We start from the raw sequence: 24912 nt of genomic DNA, 5'->3' as shown, positions 1-24912 counted from the left end.
TGCGGATCGTTTAGGAGCACTCGACCGGGAATAAGACTTACCGTCTGCTCGGTGATCTCGAAGCTGGTGATGGATCGATCGCGCATCGAGACCAGGGCCGGCGAGGTGTATCCCAGGGAAAAGCCGACGACCATCGATCCTAGCGACACCGAGAAGGCGGCCAACACCTGGAACGAAATCGGTCATCCTTCGGTTTATTCCAATAGACTTGGTATCCAGCAAGAGCGAGAGAAGGCCGGTTCGTTTGTACATTCGCGAAAGGCGACTCGCTTCCGAGTCATCCTTGGACGTGACACTCATCGGAATACGAGTCCTAAGGACTGCTTCCTGTTTCCTGCTTCCTGCTCGGCAGGAAGAAGTGCCGTCCTTTCGGGAGGATTTAGGCAGGAACGATCGACACGGGTTGAAGGTGATATGAAAGGGTCATTCTATATATATAAAAACGTTTTAAAATATAAATATATATATATAAAACGTCAAAATATAAAACTTTTCTCCAAACTGTATACACCGATTTATTTGAAACTTCAACACATGATCATGTAAACCCTAAGGAAGAACGCGATGCTCGTGAAATTTCACTTTTCACAGGAGAAGAAAAAATGTAATTATGGCTCTAGTCTAAGCTAAATAAAAATGAAATTTTTTGGGAACAATGAAATTCCACGAGCATTACGTTCTTCCTTAGGGCCTTTCTAATCACGTGCTGAAGTTTCAAATGATTCGATGCACTCAGTTTGGGGATAAGTTTTATCAATATTTTCAGGATTTGATATATAGATCGACTACGAGAACGATGCCACGTGTAGGATTCTATTTCTTTTTTCTCCCCTTAATCGCGGGAAACAATCCGCGCGAGAATATCGGATAATGGCGCGCACGGGTCGGAGGCTCGACTCGACGCGACGATTTCCGCCAACGACGATCCGATTAGTCTAACTAAATCGAGTCAATTGGCTCGATTAACGCACTTCGATGCGATCGTTGAAATGCCGAGGCTCGGCTAGCTCGAATCGAAGCCAACTCGTCGGATCTAACTCGAATTAGGATGGATCTAGAAACGGATCCCGTTGGGGAATATTTCTTTGAACGTTACCAAGAAAATATTGAATTAATTCAAGAAATAATCATTTGACTCAAGTAAATTCGGAAAAATCGGATGCGACGTTTATTCCGGACCGTGGCAATTTATTCGAGTGAAATGAATTATTTCTGGGAATTAACGAGATATTTCGTACATATTCCAGGAAATGTTTCTTGGGTTCGATGAATTTTTTCATCTCAGTAGATGGAATAGGATTAGTCGAAATTGGAATTTTTTTGGGGGGCTGTTCCGGGGTATCGGAGGAGGTCAGGGCGAAAACTGGCGGTATTATCGGCGATCGGTGATTCTCTACCTGACTGTAGGTGCATTTCGCTTTCGGCGAGTTTTCGGGAACCTCCAAATTAATGTGAGTGTCCGCTCTGAGGAGGATCTTCATGGCGCTCGATCCGGTGGACCGTAGACTCGGTAGCCGACACGATTATTTCCTCCCGTGAGGTGTCCGCTCTTTCTATATATATATATATATTCCCGATATATATATCTGTTTGGACGTCGAATATACGAGTTAAAGACGTTTGCAGAGACTCAGACGTATCGGGACGCTCGGCGAGGAGGAAATGAAACCACCCGGCCCTCGGGCCTCGATTTTTATAATCGCGTTTTCGAGAGGTTAAGAACGTCGGCTTTCGGCGTTAACATTGGCATTCGTTGCGTTTAACACGGGCCTGACGATAAAGTACGATTAAGAGGTAAATGATTCACCACCGATGGTCACGCGTGGACGCGAAAACTCCTTCACTCGGTCGAAAGTCTTCACCGGCATTCAATTATAAATTAATTCCAATTACCGGACAAAAATCGACATACTGCGGAAATTCACAAGAACTTGCCTCACCATGAGGCGTCAAGCTCTAGAGGGTGGCCACGAGACCCGACACCGAAGGGACACGCGAAACTTGTAAGAGCCGACGCCTTATCGACCCGCGATATTTTTCATCACCTCTCGGGAGCTCGATCGAAATTTTCAAAGGAATTCTCCGACGATCTACCGGTCACGATACGATATAAATCTCGTCCCCCTCGTCGGAGCGCCGATCGCGAAAAGATGCCCGCCCTACGCGACCATTTATCTCATATTTAACCGTAATAACTTCGCAACGCACTGGCAAATCGAAGGCAACCGTCTAGTTATTCAGCCCGCCGTCGAGAATCGGATCGTAATGGAAGGTTTTTGGTGTCACGGAATAATATAAGCTATTGACACTCGTGGACCGTCGAGTTCTCTTATATAGGACCCAACGTTGGGGGCCGGCCTCTCCTCCTCCTTGGCTATCGGCGACGAATCGTACATACACTCGCCGTTTCGTGTCCCCCGAGTATGTACATCTCGTATGTACGATGCAAGGTGTACGACCACTGTTCCCCCCATCCGAAGACTGTACATGCGTGTACATACGTGCCCAAGACACGCGCGGGACGCCTTTACAGGGTCGAGGCTCGCGACGCGTGCATTCGCGCGATCCACTTTTTTTTTTCCTTTTAATCATTTTTTTTTTCCCACCAACGCATCCTTCGATGCGATTGTTTCCCGAGTGACATAATTTCTTCACAGAATTACCGAGCTAGGTCGCACCTGTGGCGCCTTTAATTCCGATCCTCTGCCCCGAATAATTGACACCCTTCTCGTGGAAAGATATCAATTTGGTCCATATCCCGTTCTCTTGGAAACGTCGGTGTCTTCGATGACAAGTTTACCTCGGGAACGTCCCCCAGGTCGGTGCCACTCGGGAAATCGAGATACGCGAAACCACGTGGATAATCGCAAGGGAGAGATGACTAGAAAGTTACTAGAAGTCGTTGGAAATCACCGAGATATATATCGTCGGGGTTTTATGAGGCAAAACGTCACTTCTTACCGAGTCGCATTGTCGTTTGTCATATGAAGGTGGAGGCAATCGGTTATCGAAGAGGGAAATCGTTCTCACGGATTTCCGAGGGAATAGGCCCTCGGGGTGTCGCGTATCGTATTTCGGGCGGAAACTCGGTCGGAATTTATTTCCCGGTATTACCGGACGACGGTAGAAATTGTTTAAAGACGCGTTCAAAGGAGACGTCTCCTTTGGAGCAGGTCGCGAGCACGTGTCGGGGACCGCCAGAGCTTGCGAAAGCGAATGGCACACTTCGATCACGCCGGTAGGAGCGATCGCGTGGCGATCACACGCCGTCGCGTGATGCTGTATCAATATTTCATATCGAAAACGAGGGACGAGGGAAATTCGGGGTTGCGTCCATGTGCGCAGCTGTCTGACGATTTTTTCGCTAACCGGCCGGCTGTTGAATCAGGAAGTGACGCCAGGGACGTCGCGACGTGGCCAGAGCGTGATTCCTTTAATGTCTCGATATTCCGAAATCACGACCGATCGATCGATCGAGGGTTTGAACAGCTGCGGACGTATCGGAGCGCGTTTAGAGTCGCACGTCACGGGACTTGTCTCGACACACAGACGGATTTGAACAAGGGTGCACGAATGCACGCAAAGACCATCGACTTCCATTCCAAGATGGTGCGATTTTTTTTTTGTCATTTTTTTTCCCCCGTCGTTTTTTATCAAGTGAGATCACGCGGCAATCACGGCGAAACGCGTGACGTAGAGTTGACGTTTCGAGTCTCGAGAAAAGGGGAAGAAATTCAACGTGTCCGGGGTGTTTCGCAGACATTGGCGGGTACCGTGCATCCAGCGTATGATCGGGCGTAATGTTGGGACAGGGAGTGACGTCGTCGGCGTCGCGACGCCGAGTGCGCCTTTCTCGGAATGTTTGAAGAACTGTCGTCGGCTTTTGGATCTTGGAAAATATCGTCAGGGTGGGTCGATTTAGGGTCGCCATAGAGGTATAGGTCGGATTTTCGCGACAGATGCCAGAAGTGACACCTTACCTAAGAGAAGGTCCAGGCATTGAGCTTCCTCTGCCGGTGGACGTTTTCCTAAATCGTGGGGCCCCCTAACCTCGGAATGCACGAGACGCCCTTCGAAAACCCCTTTTCCGGATTCTCCACCTGAACTAAGGAACGACTTTCCTCTCCCTCTCTCTCCTGCGTCCTAATCCCGAGAAATCGGCGCCCTGAAAGCAAATCGTTTGGTAATCCCTTCAGCTTTCGAGATCGTCCATTGGAAGTTCGTATAGAAAAAAAATGGCCCCCTGGAACTCGGCACCAGCTTCGTGCTTGCAAGACCGAGAAGGTCCTCGATGCAATTAATGCACCCTGCACAGGTGTGCCGCAGTCGGTAAGGGACAATGAAAGAACACGCGTTAGCACGCGGACGTGTGTCCCATTCCTGATGCCGCATTTGCATGCGAAATGCATCTCCTTCCCCATCTGCGCATCCGCGCGGTTATGTCATCCCTTTAATTCGCTTTTTTTTTAATTTAATCATGCCATTTTTCGATCTTAAAACCGTTCTTCGCTTCTAGCGCAGGTTGGAAATCCTCGAAGATTCGATTTTGGAGTTGTCTATCTCTCTCTCCTTTGAGTGGAGGATGCGTTGCTCGCGTGACTTCTATCATCCTCGACAGGATGACGTTGCTGGGGGTAATCGATGCCGATTTGCGGATCGAGACATTATTGCAGCCAATTGACATGCACATCAAACTGACGTACACGGTTGCGATTAACCGCGGTGCCTGTTTACCGTTCCTCCGGTTCTTTCGACCCGGTTAGATGTGCAGGATTGATTTATCTCCATTGCGTAAATAATAAGAATTGCGCAGGGGAAGAGGAATACCAGTTTGCGGATGCGGAGTGGGAGCGGAACCTCAGCGAAAACTGACCAGGAGCAGTTTCGCCACGCGCCTACTCCCACTCCACCTTTTTGCTGAACTTCGTGGTTCCCTTTCCTCGTCAAATGATTGCAATGCCAATTGTCGCATCTTCTAAATTTGTTAGAAAAATTAGGGCATCTCCTTATCTGCTTTTAGCGACAGGGAACGTTTTCTGATTAGGTCGAAGAGGTGGCTATTTCGATCTTCGACGGTTCTTTCCTTTCCGCCCTCATCGCCTTTATCGGCATTCCGTAAATTTCCAGGGGGGTTTATGCATCTCTTTTCAGGTGGAGGTTTAATTAGCAAAGTGCGCAGCCCGATCAGTAGATCACCATCTATAGAAATCCGTGGATCGTTAATCCGGCAAGGGGTGCGCCTCGTCGAACGGGCAAAGTTAAGATAATGGATCCGATATAGCTTGCTCGATGTCCAGTGGAGGAGTAATGGCTCTCGCCAATTTTCTTGACCTCAGTGGATGGGGGAAAAAAAAAACCGGGTCAGGTAATTTCTTCAAATTATATCGAAAGGTGATCAATGACTTCGAGCGACGCGCCTCGTGTGGCGATCGAGAGAAGCCAGTCGACGGTATAGATCGGTCGGTAAGCACCGTTTGCAGAGAACTCAAGTGCTGGTAACTTTCTACGCGAAGAACGAAGACATGAACCAGGGAGAGGAAGGGATATATAAAAAAAGAGGAAGAATAGGAAAACGAAAGCAAGCCCTCGCGTCGCAACGCAAGGTTGCGCGGCGAACCGAAAATGAAGAGGACCTGAATGAAAAGAAGTCCTCTCGGAATAGTCGAAAAATTTGCACAGTCCAGTTGGAGAAGTACGTGCAGAGAGTAGCACCATAACGGGGGAGAATATCGACGAAAGAACGATGTGCATAAAAATAAAGGGAGAAAAAGAGATCCCTCTAGGGAGGGGGACGATAAGTGGAGGCCGCAGGTTCGGCGCGTTCCCGGAGACTCCATCGGTACCGAGCTGCACAGGAAAGATCGACCTCCACCGCGATCAATCGTCATTCCAAAGACCACCTCGGCCGCGAAATCTCGTCAACGTCTCCACGAGGTCGAAAGATTCTCAGGAATACCAAGGAACCGTGGAGAACCGTCATCGACGAGCCTCTTTGGCAAAAAGCCGCCAAAACGTGGGAAGAATATGCCTAAAAGTGCGAAGACCATCGAGCACTCACCTGTTTCAAGTAGAAACATCGATTGGACCTCTTCTCCTCCTGGAACTGGCAGGTGGTCAGCCTGACCGAGCCGGAGGACTTCTGTTTGAGCTCCTGGGAGTCCATGGGGACGGCTTTGGCTCTTTGAATCTCGGGGTCCAGCAGCGGATCCAGCTGCTTGTAATCCGCGTCCAGGCCGGGTATCAAGGGGTTGTAGATAGCGGCCTTGTTCAGCGACTGTTGGTGCCTGTAGTGGTTGTTCCTCAGGTTCTCCGCATAGTAGTGGTTGGGGCTCGAGTTGTTCTTGCTCTTGCCGGTGGGGTTGGTCTGGCCCGAGGAGCTCTTCTTCTCCGATATGAGGGTGCACTGGCTGTTGAAGGGACTCGCATTCGTTTCCAAAGTCGTGCTGGAGGCGCAGTCCGAAGCCAGGCTCGAACTCGTGCCCGTTAGCTTCCCGACCGGCGACACCCTCGTGTAATACTTCGGCCCATTTGCTCGCTCCTGGGACAGGCAAAAAGTATGGTTAAGTCGAGGCAACACTCTGGGAAAAGGACTCCCTTTTATTATTAACCCTACCCCATCTTGCGACGCGTCTCATCTTCGGGAGAGAAATAGACGCCGGTCCCCTGTTGCTACGCAACCCGCCCAGCGTCTGATCTAACGCCGACGTTTCTACTAGCTATCGGCATGCACTTTCAGACATATCCTATGCAGCTGCACCGACTTGCATTCGTTTAACGCGGCGAGGGTTGCATATCGCTCGTTGAGCGAGCTGATCGGGTTGCCTATCGATAGGCGTTAATATAAGACACCGAGAAATATAGGATCTCGAAAGTGACAAAATCTATGGTTCGCCCAAAAATGTCGATTGCGATTATCCGAGTCGATATCGAGGGTCCTGACAAAATGGACACTCGAGAGTATAATCTTCGCGGGTTTCGCGAGGTCTAGCTCGTAAATATCGTTCGGTTATTACCGGTTATATCGGGCCGATAGGCGGACTTCACGGGGTTGGGACGACTTGGAACGAGAGAGGAGGCATTACTTCTCATTGTTTATGGCCTCTCCGCCGTTCGCCGTCTCGTTATCGCCGAGATAATGCCTCTCGTTAAGACTCTCCTCCAACTTCGACGCCTTAATGGGAGACTCGAGTCGCGTATGTGCTCGAATTAACGAGCTACTTAGGAGGCGCGATCCCCTGTCCCTTTTTTGCGTCTCTCGAGAAATCGCACCTAGAGCAACGGGGTGATCTTTCCGAATTTTGCGAAGTGAAAGGGATCCAACGATGTGCTCCTGGAAGGAGTCGCAACGATCCCGTTCTCTCTCCCGTGGGCTCCGATTATTTTGCCCTAACTCCTCCTGGGCTCGGATTTACTCGGGCGATGGCGATAATCGATTGCGCAGCTGTTTCGCGAGAGAGCGAAATTGGGACCACTGACGGTGAGCACATTTTTTCGAACGATAGAATCTTAATTGCATTATCAAACGAGTTTTCGCACTACTCTCGACTCGACTCGGATACGGGGGAAGGCTGTTTCTACGATTTGCTGGCGAGTTCCTCTCGTGAGGTACTCGCAAACGCGAGTTTCCCCTCTTGGAATACTCGCAAAACCGAAGGACTTCTCTCTCCATAGGAACGCGAAAGACCCGCGACCAGACCGCGTGGGCGCGATCGATGGAGTTCCGACAAACGGGCAGAAATACCTCGACCCAGTGTTTTTTTTTTCTTTTTTTTTTCTTTTAACGCACTTTCGTTGTTACCTCGTTTAGACGGGAAGAGATATCTAAGCGAGCGAAGATGCGACCACCGGAAGCCGGAAACCGTCCGCGGTTATCGAGGGTACTCTTAGCTGGACCGATGGAGACGAGCACCCGATAGTCCAGTCCAAACTAACGGCACAACGAGCACATCCGAGGGGATGAATTGACAATGTCCCACGTATTTATACACGGCCTCCCGTCGGTTTATCAAAATGGTGTTGGGAAGCAAAACGATTACCGAACCGGCCAATGGGAGAAGGAACGGTGCGTGATGCTCGCCGAGTGATCGCATGACTTTTAGCCCCCGTTGGCGCGATAACCTCCCTGAACTTTACGACTAAACTTTGAGTTCTGCTTATTCCTGATACACCGGCTCCGACGTTATTCAATGAATCGGCGTTGGTACATATTCCTAAACGCCGACACTCGTTTCCGACTGTCCGACCTCGTAGTAAAACGTCGCGTGCCCTCCCGACGCCGAGTTGAGATTTTCGTTTCCGCGGAGGGTGATTACGATTTTCCGCAATTGCATCCTCGTATCCTGAGAGCGGTGTTCGTAAAACGACCCCGCCGTTCGTCCTTCCCGTTTTTCTCATTATCCCGCGTTTTTCAATACGCCAAGCTCGGTGCGCCCTACGGACAATTTTGAGGTTATCCACCGGCGACTAGGCTTATCACGCGTCCTCCACGAGGCTTCGTCAATATGCACAGCCAGATGAGTCAATCCGTCGATATCGATGAATGCAAATAGTCGTTCACGGTTCGAATCCTCTCTGAAACGCAACCCCTTATCCTGTCCCCGCTCGACGTGGAACCGACGAATTTCAATATATATTTTTTTTCCTTTTCGCGAAGTGTCATTACGATTTTCCGCAATTACATTCCGCATTCCTGCGGCGCTCGTAAAACGACTTCGTCGTTCATCGCTCTTGTTTTTTTTTTTCTCATTACCCCGCGTTTTCCATTACGCCAAACTCGGTGCACCCTGCGGACAATTTTGAGGTTATCCTCCGTAGACTAGGCTTATCACGCGCCCGCCACGTGGCATCGCCAATGTACACAGCAAGATGAGTCAATCGATAGATATCAATGAATGCAAATAGTCGTTCACGGTTCGAGTCCTCTCTAAAACGCAACCCCTTGAAATCTCGTCGAAAAAATCTCCGCTCGGGCTGTTACCTCGTCAACATTTTTTTTTTTCAGGCAGGAAGTAATTACCCTTTTTTTTTCCCCAGCGCAATTGCATTCGGGAAGTAATCCAGTCGCGTTTTCCGGACCCTGCTTCTCGCTGGAGGATAGCGAGAACAATCGCGCGGGTTTTTGCTCGTTCGCGAGATCGTTGACGAATTCCATATTTTTTTTTTTTTTTTCCCGTCGGTTTACTTAACCCGACACGTAATTGCCCTTTTTACGTCGACGCAGGACAAAAGGAGAGGCCGCGCGGTCTTCCCGATGCCAATCGACTTTCGATCTTTCCGGGGCGCGTTAATAAATAAATGCTAATGGAAATGTACGATCGAAGAAAATCGAGACCCCAGGGTGATGCCGATAATTGTTATACGACGTATCGAAGTAGGCTAGCGAGCAAGGTCGCGATAACGCGGCGAGTTTATCGTCTCCGCTGGATCTGCCGAGAGTTTTCCTCGTTATTTTCATCTTTCCCGCGCCAATTGGCGTTGCTTATTGTCCTCGTAGGGAAATTCTCATCTCGGTAATCTCGATCCGACACCTCGTGGGGGAGGAATCGTCCGTAGAAGAGCGCAGTCCGTCCGGGAATTCCGATCCGGCTCGACGGTGCCGATTTTCCGGACGCGGCGGCGCAATTTACTTGACCGGGCTTCGTGTAACTACTTTGCCTATCAGTGACGTGCTCGCTTGATATTTCTTTATCAGGCGCTAAACGGCCGGTCTAATTTGTCGAATTTCCTGGATAAGCTGAATTTATCCAATTTCCTGTATAAGTCGAATTTCTCGAATTTCCCTAATAAGTCGAATTTCTCGAATTTTCCTAAAAAGTCGAATGTCTCGAATAAATCGAATTTGTCGTATATCCCGAATAAGCCGAATTTGTCGAATTTCCTGAATAAGCCGAATTTCTCGAATTTGTCGAATTTCCTGAATAAGCCAAATTTCTCGAAATTGTCGAATTTCCTGAATCAGCCAAATTTCTCGAATTTCCTGAATAAGCCAAATTCCTCGAATTTGTCGAATTTCCTGAATAAGCCAAATTTCTCGAATTTGTCGAATTTCCTTAATAAGCCATATTTGTCGAATTTCCTGAATAAGCCAAATTTGTAGAATTTCCTGAATAAGCCGTATTTGTCGAATTTGTCCAATTTCCCAAGTAAGCCAAACACGTAGAATTTCCGCGTTTCCACCACGTCGAGGCTTCCTCTTCCCCGGGAGACGAATTTCCCGGCGGAAACAAAAATTCGACTCGATTTCGAGTCGGGAGTTAGCTCGTCGATCGTGCCCAATCGCGAAGCGAGGACAGGAGTCGTGACTTCTGACACGACTCGCTACGTGCCCGTGTCCATTAAAATCGGCCTGGATGGACCTTTGTCTTCCCCGGTAGAGGAATCTCTCACGTAAACAAATTCATCCTCAAAGCCTCGTGGTGTCCCCCCGCGCAGGCGTATCATCGAGTTCGTGCATCGGCTCGATTAACGTGACATAACTCCGAGATCGGACATTCCGAGAGGTCCCAGAATCCTCTCGAAAATTCAATCGACAGAAGGTGGAGGCGCTTCCCGCTTGACACGTACCATGTTAGACTGGTCGGCGAATTAACGGCTGCGGATCCTCCGGGCCCCGGAAACGGCCTTCTCGTCCCGCGTCCGATAATCGCGAAAATGACTCCCGAGCCCCGAGTGACGATTGTTTAAAAGGGGATGAGAAGGAAAAGGGAAAAAAAAGAAAAAAGGGAAAAATCTCCAAGACGAAATCCCGACCGCCTCAACAGGTGTTTCTCGGGCTATATTTAGGAGACTCGCGGACGTCACGTATCGCGCACGCTCGTGGATTAAATCACGTGTGAGCGCGTTAGAGACCTTCCGAAGGCACGGACCGTACACAGTTCCGACCCCGAGGGCTGCGAAATCGAATGTGTACAATTAATTCGACGGCGCGTGTATCGATATCGCGATATCCACAAGCCGTCGCGGGGTGACCGAGAACTGGGCCAAAATATTTAAACACGCGCATGATAAGAGGTCACGGCTCGGTTTCGCAAACGTAACGTTAACGTCGAACCGAGGAGAGGTTAGAATCCCCCCGAGCGTTAAATTTCCCGGTTTCCCGCGGATATCCTAATCCTTATTAAAAGCCAGGCTCGGAACTTGGAATTACTTCGGCGGGATCGAAGCACTATCATCGCATCGCGTATAAAATAGTACCCGAGGTTAGGGACGCTTTTCCGTGAATTATTCTCGTATTGTTAGTTGTCTTTGTCAGGAGGAATCGAAATCGGGGGCGAGAGATCGAGGAGGCCGGTTCGGGGCGGAGGAGGAGCCGCGTTGTCAGGCGAGCCGGTCGTCGGTCTCTCTCGGGCGCGCGGGCGACGCGTCGCTCCGTCTCTCTCGGCGGACCGGCACGTCGGCGCTCGTGGCTCGGCGACGGGCAGGCGTGGAACTTTCCAGAAACCCGGATCGAGCCGGCGAGAGAGACACGGCATACCGCGGCGCCTGCGCGCGAGAGAGACGCAGGACGGACCGCGCAGCGCGCAGGGACCCGGTCGTCTCAGTCGCCTTTCCGCGCGGAGGCGCACCTCCCGCACCTGGCTTACCATCTGGCCGAAGGGCGCGAGGATGAGGGGCCATGGCTGCATCATCTGCCTCCTCTGCGAGGACATCGTCCCGGCGTTGCGGCGGGGTCCTGGAGGTCCCGGCGGAGGTTCTCCGGGAGATCGGCGGGTTCCTCGAAGACGTCGACGGCGACCTGGACGATTTCGATACGGAACTGACGGAGTGGAGGCGCGACCGACCGGCGACGCACGTGGTTCTGTTGTGACAGACGATCGGTCGAGTCGCGGCGGCCGTGGAGACTCCCTCGGGAGGAGAGAGAGAGGCGGTGGAGTAGTCGGATATTCGGGGTGCGATCAGGGGGGAATGCTGCGGCGCACCGCGGTAGCGCCACCTTGGCGGCCGCTACGTCAGCCCGGACGACCTTCCAGGTCACCCTACGCAGTCCCCTTCGGGAGAACCCTCTCCTCTCCGACCCCTTTCGCGAGGCTCGGAAAAGTCGATAGACAGGATCCTTCGCGCCCTGGCGATCGGCGCGACTCCGTAGGTACACCCGGATCCTCTCGGCGCTTCTCCTGGAACGCTCTTTCTCTCGAGCACTCGAAGTGTCTTGCTTCTTTTTATCCTTTCCTCCTGGTACCTCGATACGGTCCCAAAGGTACTCTGATAAGGTCCTGCGGTCCAACCTCAAGGGGGAACACTCGAAGTTCCGGTCTCCCGGGCGCGGTGCATATCAATTGCAACGGCTTTGCCTCTTTGCCACTTATCTAATCAGATCGCGGGGTTTTGTCTTTTATATAGACGCGACGTCTCCGCGACGACGCCCCCCACCGGGCGGGCGGCGTCGACGGGAGGGGCGAACCGCCGGCGGGTTCGAACGCGTGCGCGAAATCGCGTGCGGTTCCCGGTCAAACTGCGACCGAATGGCCGCCCCACGTCCTCCCCCCCCCCGCATGCGGACTTCGTTAACCCTTTTGGTACCCAGAGATCGAAAGAACAGCGACGACGCTTTTCCTTTCGCACGTATCCCAGTTATCCAGGCGCGGCGCGGACTGGGATCCCCTGACGGTCCAACCGCGACGGAAAGGCCGCTTTGTCAATCCCACGGGACGATTTTGGAACCTGCTTCCGGACACGTAGCCTCGAACCTTCCTCTCGGGTGTTCCTCCTCTCTAAGTAAAATCATGCTGAATCACTTTTTATGAGAACCTCGTGGGAGTGGAGGGAATTCGTGTCCGAGGACGTGGACTCCTCGGGAACGGTTTCCTGGAAGGATGTCCATCCTTGGACCGATTACACCTCGCTACTATGACTTACTCGAATTTCCGCGGAATCCTCCGATTAAGGTGGCGTGAAAGTGGCCTCGGAGAGGTTTCGTTTATAATACTTTTCTCCCCACTCGGTTTACCGAATTGTTTGAAACTTTACAACGTGAATAGGGAGACTGTAAGGGAGGTCCTGAAACTCGTGAAATTTCAATTCTTTTCAAATTTGCTTATAGGTATTTTAAAAATAGTTTATAAAAAATTAAATAACATGAATTTCAAGACCTATCTTAGGGTCTCCATATTCAGGTTTTAAAGTATGAAACGATTTGAGACACCCAGTTCGTGGGAAAGTTTTATGAACGATTGAGCTTTCGGATGCCACTTTCACGTCCCCTTAAGTTTCTTTATTTTCCCCCTTAATGGGGGATGCGAAAGTGCCGGCAGAGAGGTCTCGTTTATGAAACCTCTCCGAACTGGGTGAACCGCCAAAATTTACGACGTGATCGCGGAGGCTATAAAGAAGGTCCTACCGCCCCGTTAAATTTAATTTTTAATTATTTAGACGTTTTTCAAATCTTTGTATCGAAAAACTGACATTTTATGGGCGTCAGGACCTTCTTTATAGCCGCCGTGTTCACGTCGTAAGGTTTTGGAAGTTTTCGGTATACCCTGCTCGGAGAAATGTTTCATTAACGGTTGACGCCACTTTCGCGTCCCCTTAAGGTACGGTTCCACCCCTTGAATCTTGAATCACGAGGAAATTCGACGGTTGAAATAGAAAATCGGCGTGGAGGAGGTTATATTTAAAGATGAGGAAGAGAGCGGCTCCGAGGCGTACTTGGCGGTCGTTTTGACGGTCCGCGAAACTATTTTTAAAGATATCGTTCCTCCTTCTTATACCGCGCGTGCGGCCTTTTTCTACTTTCGCGAATCCGCCGGCCTTCGGGCGAAACTTTTATCCTTTTTCTTTCCCCCCTCGTGCCCCTAATATCGACGTTTTGTAAATTCAAAAATCCCGCGCGATACCGCCGCTCTACCGACTCCTCTACACTCTATCCGGCTCACCGTGTTAACCCTCGAGCGGCGTTTCTTGCTTATTTAAAATTAAAATTTTTCCATACACATGTTTCTTCCGACCGCTGGAAAGAAAAAAAAAGAAAAAAAAAACTCGAATACCTTGTTCTCATAACTTCCTCCATTTATTTTTTCAGAGAGTTTCTTCTGGGTGTTAACGCACAATCCTGACCTAATTTATCTTTTCTTTTCCTTTTTTTTTTATGGACCCATTTTTTTTATGGACTATCGCGACTCCGACTCGTGGCGATATGGATTTTCTTTTTCTTTCTTTTTTTTTCTTTCACGATAGTGACCCGGAAGGTCTTAGATCGAACTTGCGACACGTTTCCTATCTCCTCGGAAGGAACGCTTTTGGTTTCTAATTAGTATATATATTTAATAGGACCATATGATAGTTATTAAATTCTGGCGCTCCTCGCGAGACGCACTTTAAAGCCCGACGCGAAATGCTGCGTCGAAAAATTGGTCGATAACCAACCGGGCGATACCCCGGCAACGCGTAGAAGCCTTCGATTAACCTCCATCTGGAACGTTCGATAATTCGCTCGTAGAGATCGCCGAAAACATCGAGATCGAGTCTGCAAAGGTATCGAAAGTGTCTCGCGAGTTGCCGAGACCCTCCAGGTACCCCCTCGTTCCTCCAACTTTTATCCCTTTTATCGATAGATAAGCGGCACTACAGCCGGGGAATTGAAACTTCGAGAAGACTCGCGTGGAATTCTCCAGGACTTCTTCCACTGGCCGATATGTCGATGGCAGCTATGAGAACGTTCCAGTCGCCCATCGCGCTACGAAATTAATTCAAGCAAATCTAAACCGCGAATCAACACAACATTTTTTTCCTTAGTGTATTAAAATTCCCAAGTTTCGACCCGACGTTCCTAATCGATCCCCAAAATAGAGGAGACTCGACGTTAAAAAACGTTTTCCCAGTTTCGCCATCGTACCTAACCTTCTGCTGCAGCGCGCGACGGAATTAATTTAAGCTAATCTAAACCGCGAATCAACACAATATTTTTTTCCTTAGTGTATTAAAATTCCCAAGTTTCGACCCGACGTTCCTAATCGACCCCCAAAATGGAGGAGACTCGACGTTAAAAAACGTTTTCCCAGTTTTGCCATCATACCTAACCTTCTGTTGCATCGCACGACGGAATTAATTCACACTAATCTAAACCGCGAATCAACACAATATTTTTTTCCTTAGTGTATTAAAATTCCCAAGTTTCGACCCGACATTCTATATCGACCCCCAAAATGGAGGAGACTCGACGTTAAAAAACGTTTTCCCAGTTTCGCCATCGTACCTAACCTTCTGCTGCATCGCGCGAGGTCGCACGAAGCAGCTTCTAGAAAATCGTCCTCGATCCGAATCTTCTGCCCCCTCGTGATACGGATCTCGAATCTCCAGCGAATATCAATTCGCGGCGTTTCTTAAGCCGCTAAAAGGCGGACAATAGGAAAAAAAAAACAGCCAGTGGCATGAATTTTTCATGGCTCTTCCGCCCTCAAGGTCGAGGGCGTGAAACCGTCGCGTCCCTGGCTCTTTACTTCCCCGGTTATGTTTAAGAGATGCACTTTTTGCATTGGAAAACGTACGGGAATACGTGCCGCTCGGCCGTGATCTTGCAAGAATATAATCTGGCGATAAAAAAAAAATGCCTCATACGTGTTAAAAATCTCAGCGGGATTTCGATTCGAAGATCAGGGTCGATGTCTAGCCCCCTTGTAAACGGTCTCTCTCCTGGACGCGAAAGAAAAGGTTACGAGTCGTTACGTCTGATTTCGGATCGCGTTAACCCCGCGCCTATCTGCGTCTGCATTGTTGCATAACAATTGCGGCGGGGAAAGAATAAAAGTGCGCTTACAATTGGCTCGGCGGTATTTTTAGAGGAAGTAAAGTCTGCCGGCGCGATCGCAAACGTTCGTGACGGGATTATCTCGTTTTGCGCCGCCCACTCGGCGGATGAGCAATCGGCGTCTCTTCTGCACCTTTTGCTTAGCTCGCAGGTTTAAACGACGAGGGTAACGTTAGCGAAAGCATCTTTCGTCCTTTCGCGAGTCGCCGATAGCGTTGAGCAAGTCGAGTCGCGTCGTCTGGCACGCGTTCGCGTAATCCGAGCCGGCTTGATAGCCATTTTGGATTACGTGTGCGTTGTCTGCCTCTCGAGACGCCGTTTCCACCGAGCGTTTCCACCGTGGAGGCGTAAAACCCCGCAAAGGATCATCCGAACCTTCGAAATCCAGGCGAAAAACCCATCGATGACGTCGACGGGCGATTACCGATTTCGATGACTCGACTTTCCAGCGACCGTACACCTGACCTATCGCTATCTCGACGATTACGCGATTATCGATCCCGACGTCCACGGCGGCGAAGTTCAATGTCTACCGTGTAATCCCCGTCGGTCTCGTTTGACCGGATAATGACGCATAAAATCCGATTGGACCCCTGACCCTCCGCAATCATCCTCGAAATCTACGTAATCCCGATCGGGGATGGCGTCGTCCGGGGCGATGGTCCTCGCGGATGTAGCGAAATAATCGAGGTTATCGGATTACGGTCTGATGAAAGTCTCTCCCGGGGAGGCGCCGGGTCGCTCGATTAATATTTATGTCCGCTTCCATTCCTGCCCCTTTCAGCGAGGCCAATAAAAAGGCGCCGCGTGACGACTCCCGGCGTCGTCGAGTGCGACCGAGGGGTTAAACGAAATAGGCACGGCGTTTGGTGTCCGTGTAGAACGAAAGTTCCGCCAATCAAGGCTATCAACCGCCCGAGTCGAATGAAATGGATAGGACTCTCGGGTGTGCGATGGCCCATCGGGATGGAAGTTTTGCCAATCAGAGCAAATGGCGCTCAAAGTCGTCACACGAGGCTAGAGTCCGTCACCGGCTGGGGGCACTGGATCGTTAAACGAGCCAGCGGAATTTTACTGGAAGTCACCGCTTAATGGACCGCGTCATGTTTGCCTCGTCACGGCGTCGATCGACTCGTAAGGTCGCGATAAACCGGGGGGGGGGGGGGAGAAATCAAAAGAAACTAGGAGGAAATCCGGGGAACTAGGAGAAATGGACAGGAGGTGTAGGTTTATTCTTAATGTTCAGAATTTCTGACAGAAGATTTTCCATTTACAGACGCCTGCCTGCGTTGCCAGGCCGAGAGCAAGAAGGACCTGTACGAGCGGCAAGACTGCGTGGTCGTCTGGGGGGAGTGCAATCATTCCTTCCATTACTGCTGCATGTCGCTGTGGGTGAAGCAGAACAATCGGTGTCCACTTTGCCAGCAAGAGTGGTCTATCCAGCGGATGGGGAAGTAGTCGTCTCCGGGAAAGGAGCGGAAAACTACCGAGCGCCGATCTCCCCCACGAGACTCCATCCTCCTCGCGTTCTTCTCCCGGTTTCCTTTCTTCGATCTTCCTCCAGCTCCTCTTCTCCTCTGGATTCCTTTTTTCGCCCCGTTGACCGTACCCTGGAAGCTCGATAGCTGGAAAACTTCGTCGTGGAAATGCCGCACACATGCCCGGGAACATGAATCGCATCCTCGAGAGGCAGGACTCGCTAAATCGCCGCCTGGAAAACGGGTCACCGGGTCGAGGTCGGACACCCAGCCTGCCCAAGTTCCCCGTTTATATATTCTCTCAGAGATGCACAATGTAGATATCTTACACTTAGGGCCGTTTGCACCAACCGTGATTAGCCTGAAATTCTATAGCTGTGATTAGTTCATCCGGAAATCCTGCCATTCCCGCTGCACCGTCAGAAATGAAGCTAACCGGAGTCTAAAATCCATCGTTTGGTAACCTGAAGTCGGTTAACACTGATCACGCGTTAGACAATACTTCATTAAGGATTTTAACTTGAACTTTGGTGCAACCGGTTTTTGTTTTCAGAGCAGTAAATGTTATAATTTCTACCCGCTTCTTGTCATCCCGGGCGCGTGGCAACGAGACGCGATTTCCGCGAAGACGGGGTCGACACGCCGGCGGGATTAATCGGACCCGCTGATGCAACCTCGTGGAGAAAATCGCCGATCCGCAGAGGGGTTGGGCCGTGTAGAGAGGCGCGACGCACGCGATTATCGGCACGTAGCGGTGACGCGCCTCGTCCGAAGGTCATCGCGTCACGTTCTCTCTTGGAGGCGAGGCTCGGCTCTACCAATCGGCGCCCGAGAAGCCGCCCTGCCTCCTCGCGTCACGACTTTTATCGCTAACGGTCACTCGGAACAGCCGGGAACGAGGGCCGCGCCGACCGCCAACCGGTTCAACGACTACGCCTTCGCTTAGTGGTGTGTAGACACGAGGATACCCGAGGCTAGTGGATTAGTGTGCGTGGCGCCCGTGTGTGCCCGGCTCGGCCGCGATGCGGGCATGGTCGATGTGTCGTGTCGGTGTACGTATGTGCCTTGGTGCAGGCATGCGGGTCGAGTAGGCGCGCTCGGTAGTGAAGTGGTAGTAGTAGTGAGGCACGGACAGGGAGTGGAAGTGGCGTAGTAGGACGCGGCAAGCACCCGTTGGAAGTAGTAGTGGTAAGACGGCGACGGACACCGCGGGACCTATAGCAGTGTAAGACACACGGACACATCGGCCTTGCTTGGTATGGGTTAAGCGCAGGTATACGGGTAGGACCGAGGGACGGGAAGGCTCGGGCGAAAGGAAACGGAAAGAATTACGCAATCGGGGCTAAAAGTGACGCACTCATCATCGACCAGATAGCGAAAACGTTTCGAGAGGTGTCGTCATGGGTGTAACGCCCCCGTCCCGCGGTCGAGGTGTAAGGTGTAAAGTCCGCTCGAGGAATTCCCGCAGGCGTGACGCGACCAATCGTGCCGAATCGTCGGCGAGGCGAAATTTCCGAGATCAGCCGATTCCACGAGAAAGGAATTGCGCGGGTAAAGGTGGCCCCGTTTGAAAGGAGGTTTCGCCGTCCCGGAAACGGACCGTCGCGACAAGAACTATATCCACACTTGCGGCCTCCTCGGTTCCATTAACTCTGGAATGATAATTGTACGCCGTGCTCGAGAAGCGGGATTTCCCAACTCCGGTGCATCGGCAGGCACTTTGTTCGCCTGGTTTAGTTAAATTCGATTTATAGGTATGGAGACGGCGTAAACATACGTCGGGCGATTTTTCTCTCGCACTACATCGGGTTTGAGGTATATTAACGGTGATAAAGAGTATCGGGTTCGCCCGCTCGGCGAAAGGCAAATTCGCGATTAACCGGAGACCACACGTAGGCGATCGTAAAACCGGCTGCACGCGTGGTAGTAAATACCTTTCCACGGTTTTTGCTTCCACGAGTCGAGCAAGGCTACCGCTCGGAGTGGGCTCGACTCGCCGCTCGTGTCCGATTGGCCGGCGAGGCGTTGCGTGCACGGCCATACCCCGTCTTCCTTGCATCATTTTGTTGCAGGACTTCGAGCTTAAGCCCGATTTACGCGAGCCTCCGGAGGCGAACGAACCGCCTGCCGACATTGCCTCGCGTTTTTCGCAGTCTTTCTTTCCGGCTCCCCCGAGAGATTTTTATTTCTTTTTTTTTTACTAACTTAAGATGAAGTGAAACCCCCTGAATTTACTCGACTCGAATAAGACACTGTTTTTTAAGAGCATTGGATCGAACCGTCCGAAACTTTGACACAATTTGCGAGCGCCTAGAAATTATCCTAACACTTTCAAAATTTGGATTTTTCACAAGATTTTTTTTAACGGCCCAACCCAACACCAAAATGCCGTCGAGCTCACATCATTCGATCGACCTCCAATTATTGGAGGCTCTAATATGAGACACGAAAATGTTAGGACAATAGTTAACTAACCAAAATTAAACGGTGCTTTGTTGCAAAATCTTTCATAATTAAATCGAACCGCAAGGAGTCAATAATAATGAACGAGCATTTTGTAGCGGCGCGTCCGCTCGTCGAACAGTAATCCGACCTTAAACTCATTTTATTCCTTATGTTGCCAACCGTGGTACATTGCGCAAGGCGCAATCGCGGCTGCCGTAATGTCCCGTTGAAAATGTTGAAAAAATTGTAAATGTCTAATCGAAATACGCACAACGGACGCGGAATTGCGCACGGGCGGATGGATGCGGATCGAGACGACCGCGTCCGCATCCCTCCGTTCCTGAACATCCTCCAATTGATTCCTCACCTCCGATCGACCTATTGTGACTGATAATGTCGGCCAATTGAGATAGTGCTTATATTTTCGATCTCGAAGAAAAAAAAATAATAAACTGCATGATTTTCCAATCGACGCCTCGCCTCCGGGTCGACCTCTTTGCTACTGTTAATGTCAGTCAATTGAAAAGAGGCGGGTAGAATGATTTCCTCTCGTTTGTCCGTTCGACATTCGCACATTTTTTAATGCCATTCAAGAGAGAGTCTTAGATGTGCACTTTTAAAAGTTCCTTGAAAAATTGTCGGCCGCTCGAATTTCTAAGTAGTTCGACCGATGCGTTTTATTTTATATCTATCCGTAGATACTCTAAGTAGTTCCGGCAATTGTCGTCTACGATACGATAAATAGTGCGATACGCGATAAGTCAGGACTAAACAAATGCACGAGTGCACGGTAATTTCTTTTTTTTTCCTTTTACATGTTGATAAAGGCTTGAATACGCGGGAGGAGCATTCGAAACGAGCGCTTGAAAGGGAGGGAATCGAATGTCAATGGCAACGCCATCTCCTGGACTTTACAGGTACTAGAAGTCTTTCGCGACGATTACCGATACTCCGTGGTTATGGCAGAACCTCTATTTTATGTTCAAACACTCAGCGATTGCGCAAATTACCGTTCTGAAATACTTTGTATAATGTAATGTATTAAATGAATCCTTTCATACATAATGTTCGCAGTAAGTACAGAAACAGGTTTTCGACGTACAGCTTTTAAATCTCTACACCGATGCTCTTGTTAATTGGGAGGACTGTCAAGTAAAAGTGCTAGCCGCCCGTAAGGATAAGGTTAATCGCGCAATGGATGAACTTAAACCCTGATCGTTAAACTAAAGCTTAAGTGATACGTCGAAAATTTCTACGGCTAAACTTATTTGCTCGTCGAAAGTATCGGACATTCTATACACCGCGCTTACTTTGGTAGATCGTCAGAAGATTCGACCGATGCTAGCTGCCTAAAGAATACTGATATACAAATTTGTATTCGCCCAGGAAGAAAAAAAAAGAAAAAAGAACGGAATCACGAAACGTGGCATCTCTCTACGCGTCGGTTGACAATCTCTCAGGCTTGGCACGCTCCTAATTTAAAACAGAAATGGCGAACCAGTGATTCGGATAACTGTAGTATGACTCTATATTTATATACATCTCCTTTAAAAATATCGCTGCCATCCCCCCATCTCGAGTTTGTCAAGGCACTTAGATTATAATAATCGACAAAACATTATGCAACGTGCAATTACCTGTATCGGATACATTTCTTTCCCCCGTGTCGGTAATTTTCGGTAGATTATTGCAACCTTTTATGTCTCTACGAAATATCTCTACAGACAGGTTTGAAGCGCGTTACAGTTTTACATGCTTCCGACACCGCTGGTTAAACGTACGTTGATAATGTTCCTCGGACGGTCATTTAACACGGTCATAAATGGAATTATGGTCCGCATTGTACTCCTAATTCAGATCGTGCATTGTAAAACGCTAAAATTACATACTGACAGGTTTAGATCGGAATGCAAAGTTGCGGTATAGGGCGGAGTTCGGAAACAACGCCCTCGTTAAAATTAATCAGTAACGCCCAACGGCGATTCGTCGAACTAATGCGTTACGAACCGCCGACCGTGGACACGTTATTTCAGTTCATCGTCGAAATCGGTAATCTTCCTCGATCGGACGTTAGCAATTAGTATGCCTGGCACCTCGCATTAAAGGTATCAATATACTCGGACTCTGGGCTTGTCTTAGGAATGGATGTTGCAGTAACTCCGCGGCAGTAGCTCTCTGTGCGGGATCGCGAACCAACATTCTCTCCAGAAAGCCTTGGAGCCGTGGACTGACCTAGAAATTGAGATAAATGTTTTGTAAGCAATAGCCAAGAAGCGGAGACAAAGAATTTCATAACTCGAGGCACTCATTAATCAGGTACATATTCGGATTCCTACTTTTTGTGAGTTCTTTAACTTAGGCGGTGGCATGTCTCTGATGCGACGCATGGCTTGAAGGGGCGGTTCGTTGAAGAACGGTGGCTCTCCGTCGACCATCTCGATGATCATTATTCCCAGCGACCAAATATCAACTTCTGGACCGTAGGGTAACCTGAAATTCCAGGTAGATTTGTTATTTACCTTGGTAATTTAATCATTGAGTATATCTTCGTTGATAATTAGTACGTTACCTAGATATAACTTCTGGACTCATCCAATATGGCGTCCCCACGAGTGATTTCCTTTTGGGCAGTTCCTGCGATACCTGGGCACAGAACCCAAAGTCTGACAGCTTCACTCTACCGTCCGCGGTAAGAAGAATCGAATCGGACTTAATGTCCCTGTGAATAACTCCTTGAGAGTGCAAATAGGCGAGCGGTTTCAAACATTGCGAACAAACCGTTGCGATCTGGCTCTCGTCCATTCGCGAATGCGTCACTATGTCCGTCAGAGCTCCACCTTCCAGGTACTCCATAACGACCCACAACTCGTCGTCTACTAAAAAGCTGTCGTACATCTCGACAATATTCGGATGGTGGTAATCCCTCATAATGACAACTTCGTTGAAAAGAAGCTCCCGCCTCTGTTGCTTACGAAGATCCATCTTCTTAACAGCTACCTGACGGTTTGTATTTTTATCGGTGGCTATACAAACGGTTCCTGTGCTGCCTTCCCCAATCTTCACAAAATTCTCCAAATTCTCTCGAGGGTCTCCACGACTTACCTAGAATAAAGAATTTTCTCATAACCTATTATTATTTATTTATGTTTTGCATGCTTAGGTTATTCTTAAATGATACTTACGACCATTTGTAAAGCAGCTCTGAATTGTTCATGAGTGAGCCTCTGCTCGGTGTTCTGCTTATTTGAACTATTACTCATCCCGGAACCAGAACCAGCAGCCAAGTTCCCAGACGAGATCGCAGCCTTCATGTTCTGATTTTGATCCGTAGGAGATCCAGGTCCAACAGGGGCAGAAATGACGGCTGACTTTGAGAGGTTATGCATCGACTGGGAGCTCTCTATCGGTTTCTGGAAGTGGGGGTGCATTGCCATAGGGTTCTCCGATAGCTCGTAACTCTGAGAATGTTTATTAACGTTATGGGAGCTTAATTGACTCAGAGGTCTTTGGGAGGCTATCGACCCAACCGGAGAACTCTTCGGTTGAAATTTATGTAGCAACATATTCTGTGGCATCTGATGATCTCTTAGAGAAGGATCGATGTTTGTGGTCTGGAAATAATTAATGATTAAATGTCAATATTTTGAGAACATTACGTTAATTGTTAGTAAATTATGTTTTTTTTTTTTTTAATGAGTAAAAATCACGTACTTGTGTGTTTCCATTATAAGGACCACTGGAGACCCCTGACGAAGGATTCATTCTATAAAAATCATGATCGGCAGTCTGAGGAGTTGCCGGATGTGAGATCGGACCTTGCAGATTAGGGATTGGACTTAAATTCTGAAAGTTGAGGGACAAGTTTTGTGGGTTTGACCCAAGGTGGACCAGATTAGGCGATGACTGCATGTTAGGATTAAGGTTCTGAAGATTTGGAATCATTGTCTGAAAGTTAGGATTTTGCCCCGCGTGCATGCTCGGTGAGTTTTGTCTCGCACCGTCTTGATATACATGTGGCTTCCCAAAGTTTGTATACGTTTGAACTTGGCACGGGCTAGAAGACATTTCCTGCCCCTCGGGTACCGACGGTGGAAGATTTGCATTATTCCTACGTGGAGAGGAAGACGTTAATAACTGAGAATAAATAAATACCGATAACGGTCACAATTAATAATTTATTACTAACCTATAGTCACGTCTAAGACGTGGAGGGCTGGACGATCGAAGTGAATTAGACCTCGCAACGGTGCTCGTCTTAGGTAAACCATTTTCAGTATTTTTAGTAGCAGTCGTAGGTTTACCTATCCGTGGATCGTTATGTCCACGAACGATTGTCTTCAAGTCCAATATTTCAGTGGGTGTAATTTCACTAGGATCGACCAGTGGCAAGGGTCGATTGGTCGATTTTAATATCTGATTATTCCCAACAATGGAAGCCCATTGCAGAGGTAATCCCACAAATTTCCCCTCCCTCTTGTCAAATCCAGTGTGTACTCGATGTTCGAAGTTGGTAGGGGTTGAGATCTGGGGCTTTTTCTTCTTCTTGGCAAACATCTTACCTTTCTTTCCTCCCAGTAGTTAAAAGGTACCGATCTTCGTTTTACCTTTCCTCTGAGAATTGCCCAAAGCATCGATTACCCTTTATAAGGTACAAGGCCTCCCACGCACCTTCTTCCATTCGAACAGCACACTGTATTCTTCTTACAATTGCAGGATGTCAACGGTCAAAATGCACCGTATACTCGACGAACCAAATGTTGCTGGTCGGAGCATTTCGTAAGAGTTGACATCCAGTCGTTGAAGGCAAAGTTTCTCAACAAACTACGTTTCTCCCAAGCCCGAGCAGATAGGCCTCCTTCGGTAGGAAATCAACATAAACTCTTCTCCCTCTTTATGGTGAGATTAAGCCGATCGGTCCGATTCCGGGAAGCCAAATGACAGCAACGCCTAGAAAGCGGATAAACGGATAAAGGTGTAAACGACAACGCATTCGCTTGCGCCTCCTCCGACGCCTTTGAGGTCCGCTTTTTTATGTGAATCATTAGAAAAGTGAGGACGAAATGACCTGGTCAAGTTGAATAAGGTCCGCGCGAGTGAACCGAGATGTGAGGAGGCGTGACACGATAAAGAGATAGCTTACGGTTTCGACAGGTTCTTGGCATGGTGGTCAGTCAGTGGCCCAGTGGCCAGCATAGCGAACAGAGCGTAAGAAGAACAGGTGCTCCGACCGGAGCTCACTGGAATCGG

At 49.2% G+C, this 24912-nt stretch overlaps 4 protein-coding genes across 5 annotated transcripts in view; 1 reads left to right on the top strand and 3 right to left on the bottom strand.

Annotated features, from left to right (window-relative positions):
* Nucleotides 1-2277, bottom strand: part of LOC105698721 (facilitated trehalose transporter Tret1) — an 8487-nt gene extending 6210 nt beyond the window's left edge. The window contains exons 1-2 of the mRNA XM_012423195.2: nt 1398-2277; nt 42-167 (exon numbers count right to left, since the gene is read on the bottom strand). Of these exons, the coding sequence (XP_012278618.1) occupies nt 42-167; nt 1398-1481 (210 nt within the window). The 5' untranslated portion in view covers nt 1482-2277. The remainder of the gene's footprint in view (nt 1-41; nt 168-1397) is intronic.
* The window catches only part of LOC105698726 (RING-box protein 2), a 27344-nt gene extending 6619 nt beyond the window's left edge, over nt 1-20725 (top strand). The window contains exon 2 of the mRNA XM_012423202.2: nt 17019-20725. Coding sequence (XP_012278625.1) covers nt 17019-17200 — 182 coding nt within the window. The 3' untranslated portion in view covers nt 17201-20725. The remainder of the gene's footprint in view (nt 1-17018) is intronic.
* LOC111674304 lies at nt 4091-12241 on the bottom strand. 2 transcript variants are annotated; one of them, XM_023434028.1, is made up of 3 exons: nt 11583-12241; nt 6059-6538; nt 4091-4165 (listed from the first exon to the last, which is right to left on the bottom strand). In XM_023434028.1, the coding sequence occupies exons 1-3, from the start codon at nt 11646-11648 to the stop codon at nt 4106-4108; spliced, it is 606 nt and encodes a 201-aa protein (XP_023289796.1). In that variant the 5' UTR covers nt 11649-12241; the 3' UTR covers nt 4091-4105. The 2 variants fall into 2 exon arrangements, 1 of the variants encoding a protein (XP_023289796.1); XR_002762350.1 differs by lacking the exons at nt 4091-4165; nt 11583-12241 and adding an exon at nt 7799-9999 and having other exon boundaries at nt 6409-6538.
* Nucleotides 20686-24912, bottom strand: LOC105698720 (serine/threonine-protein kinase PAK mbt). The gene is made up of 7 exons (XM_012423192.2): nt 24806-24912; nt 23852-24612; nt 23377-23773; nt 22848-23276; nt 22235-22767; nt 22002-22155; nt 20686-21897 (listed from the first exon to the last, which is right to left on the bottom strand). Exons 2-7 carry the CDS (start codon nt 24217-24219, stop codon nt 21736-21738), a joined length of 2043 nt encoding a protein of 680 aa, XP_012278615.1. The 5' UTR covers nt 24220-24612; nt 24806-24912; the 3' UTR covers nt 20686-21735.

Source organism: Orussus abietinus, unplaced genomic scaffold (genome assembly GCF_000612105.2).
Source record: "Orussus abietinus isolate OABI.00-Male unplaced genomic scaffold, Oabi_2.0 scaffold12, whole genome shotgun sequence".
In the NCBI taxonomy this organism is placed as follows: Eukaryota; Metazoa; Arthropoda; class Insecta; order Hymenoptera; family Orussidae; genus Orussus; species Orussus abietinus.
Note: the sequence above shows the minus strand (reverse complement) of the source record. Positions and strands in the feature narration are given on the sequence as shown.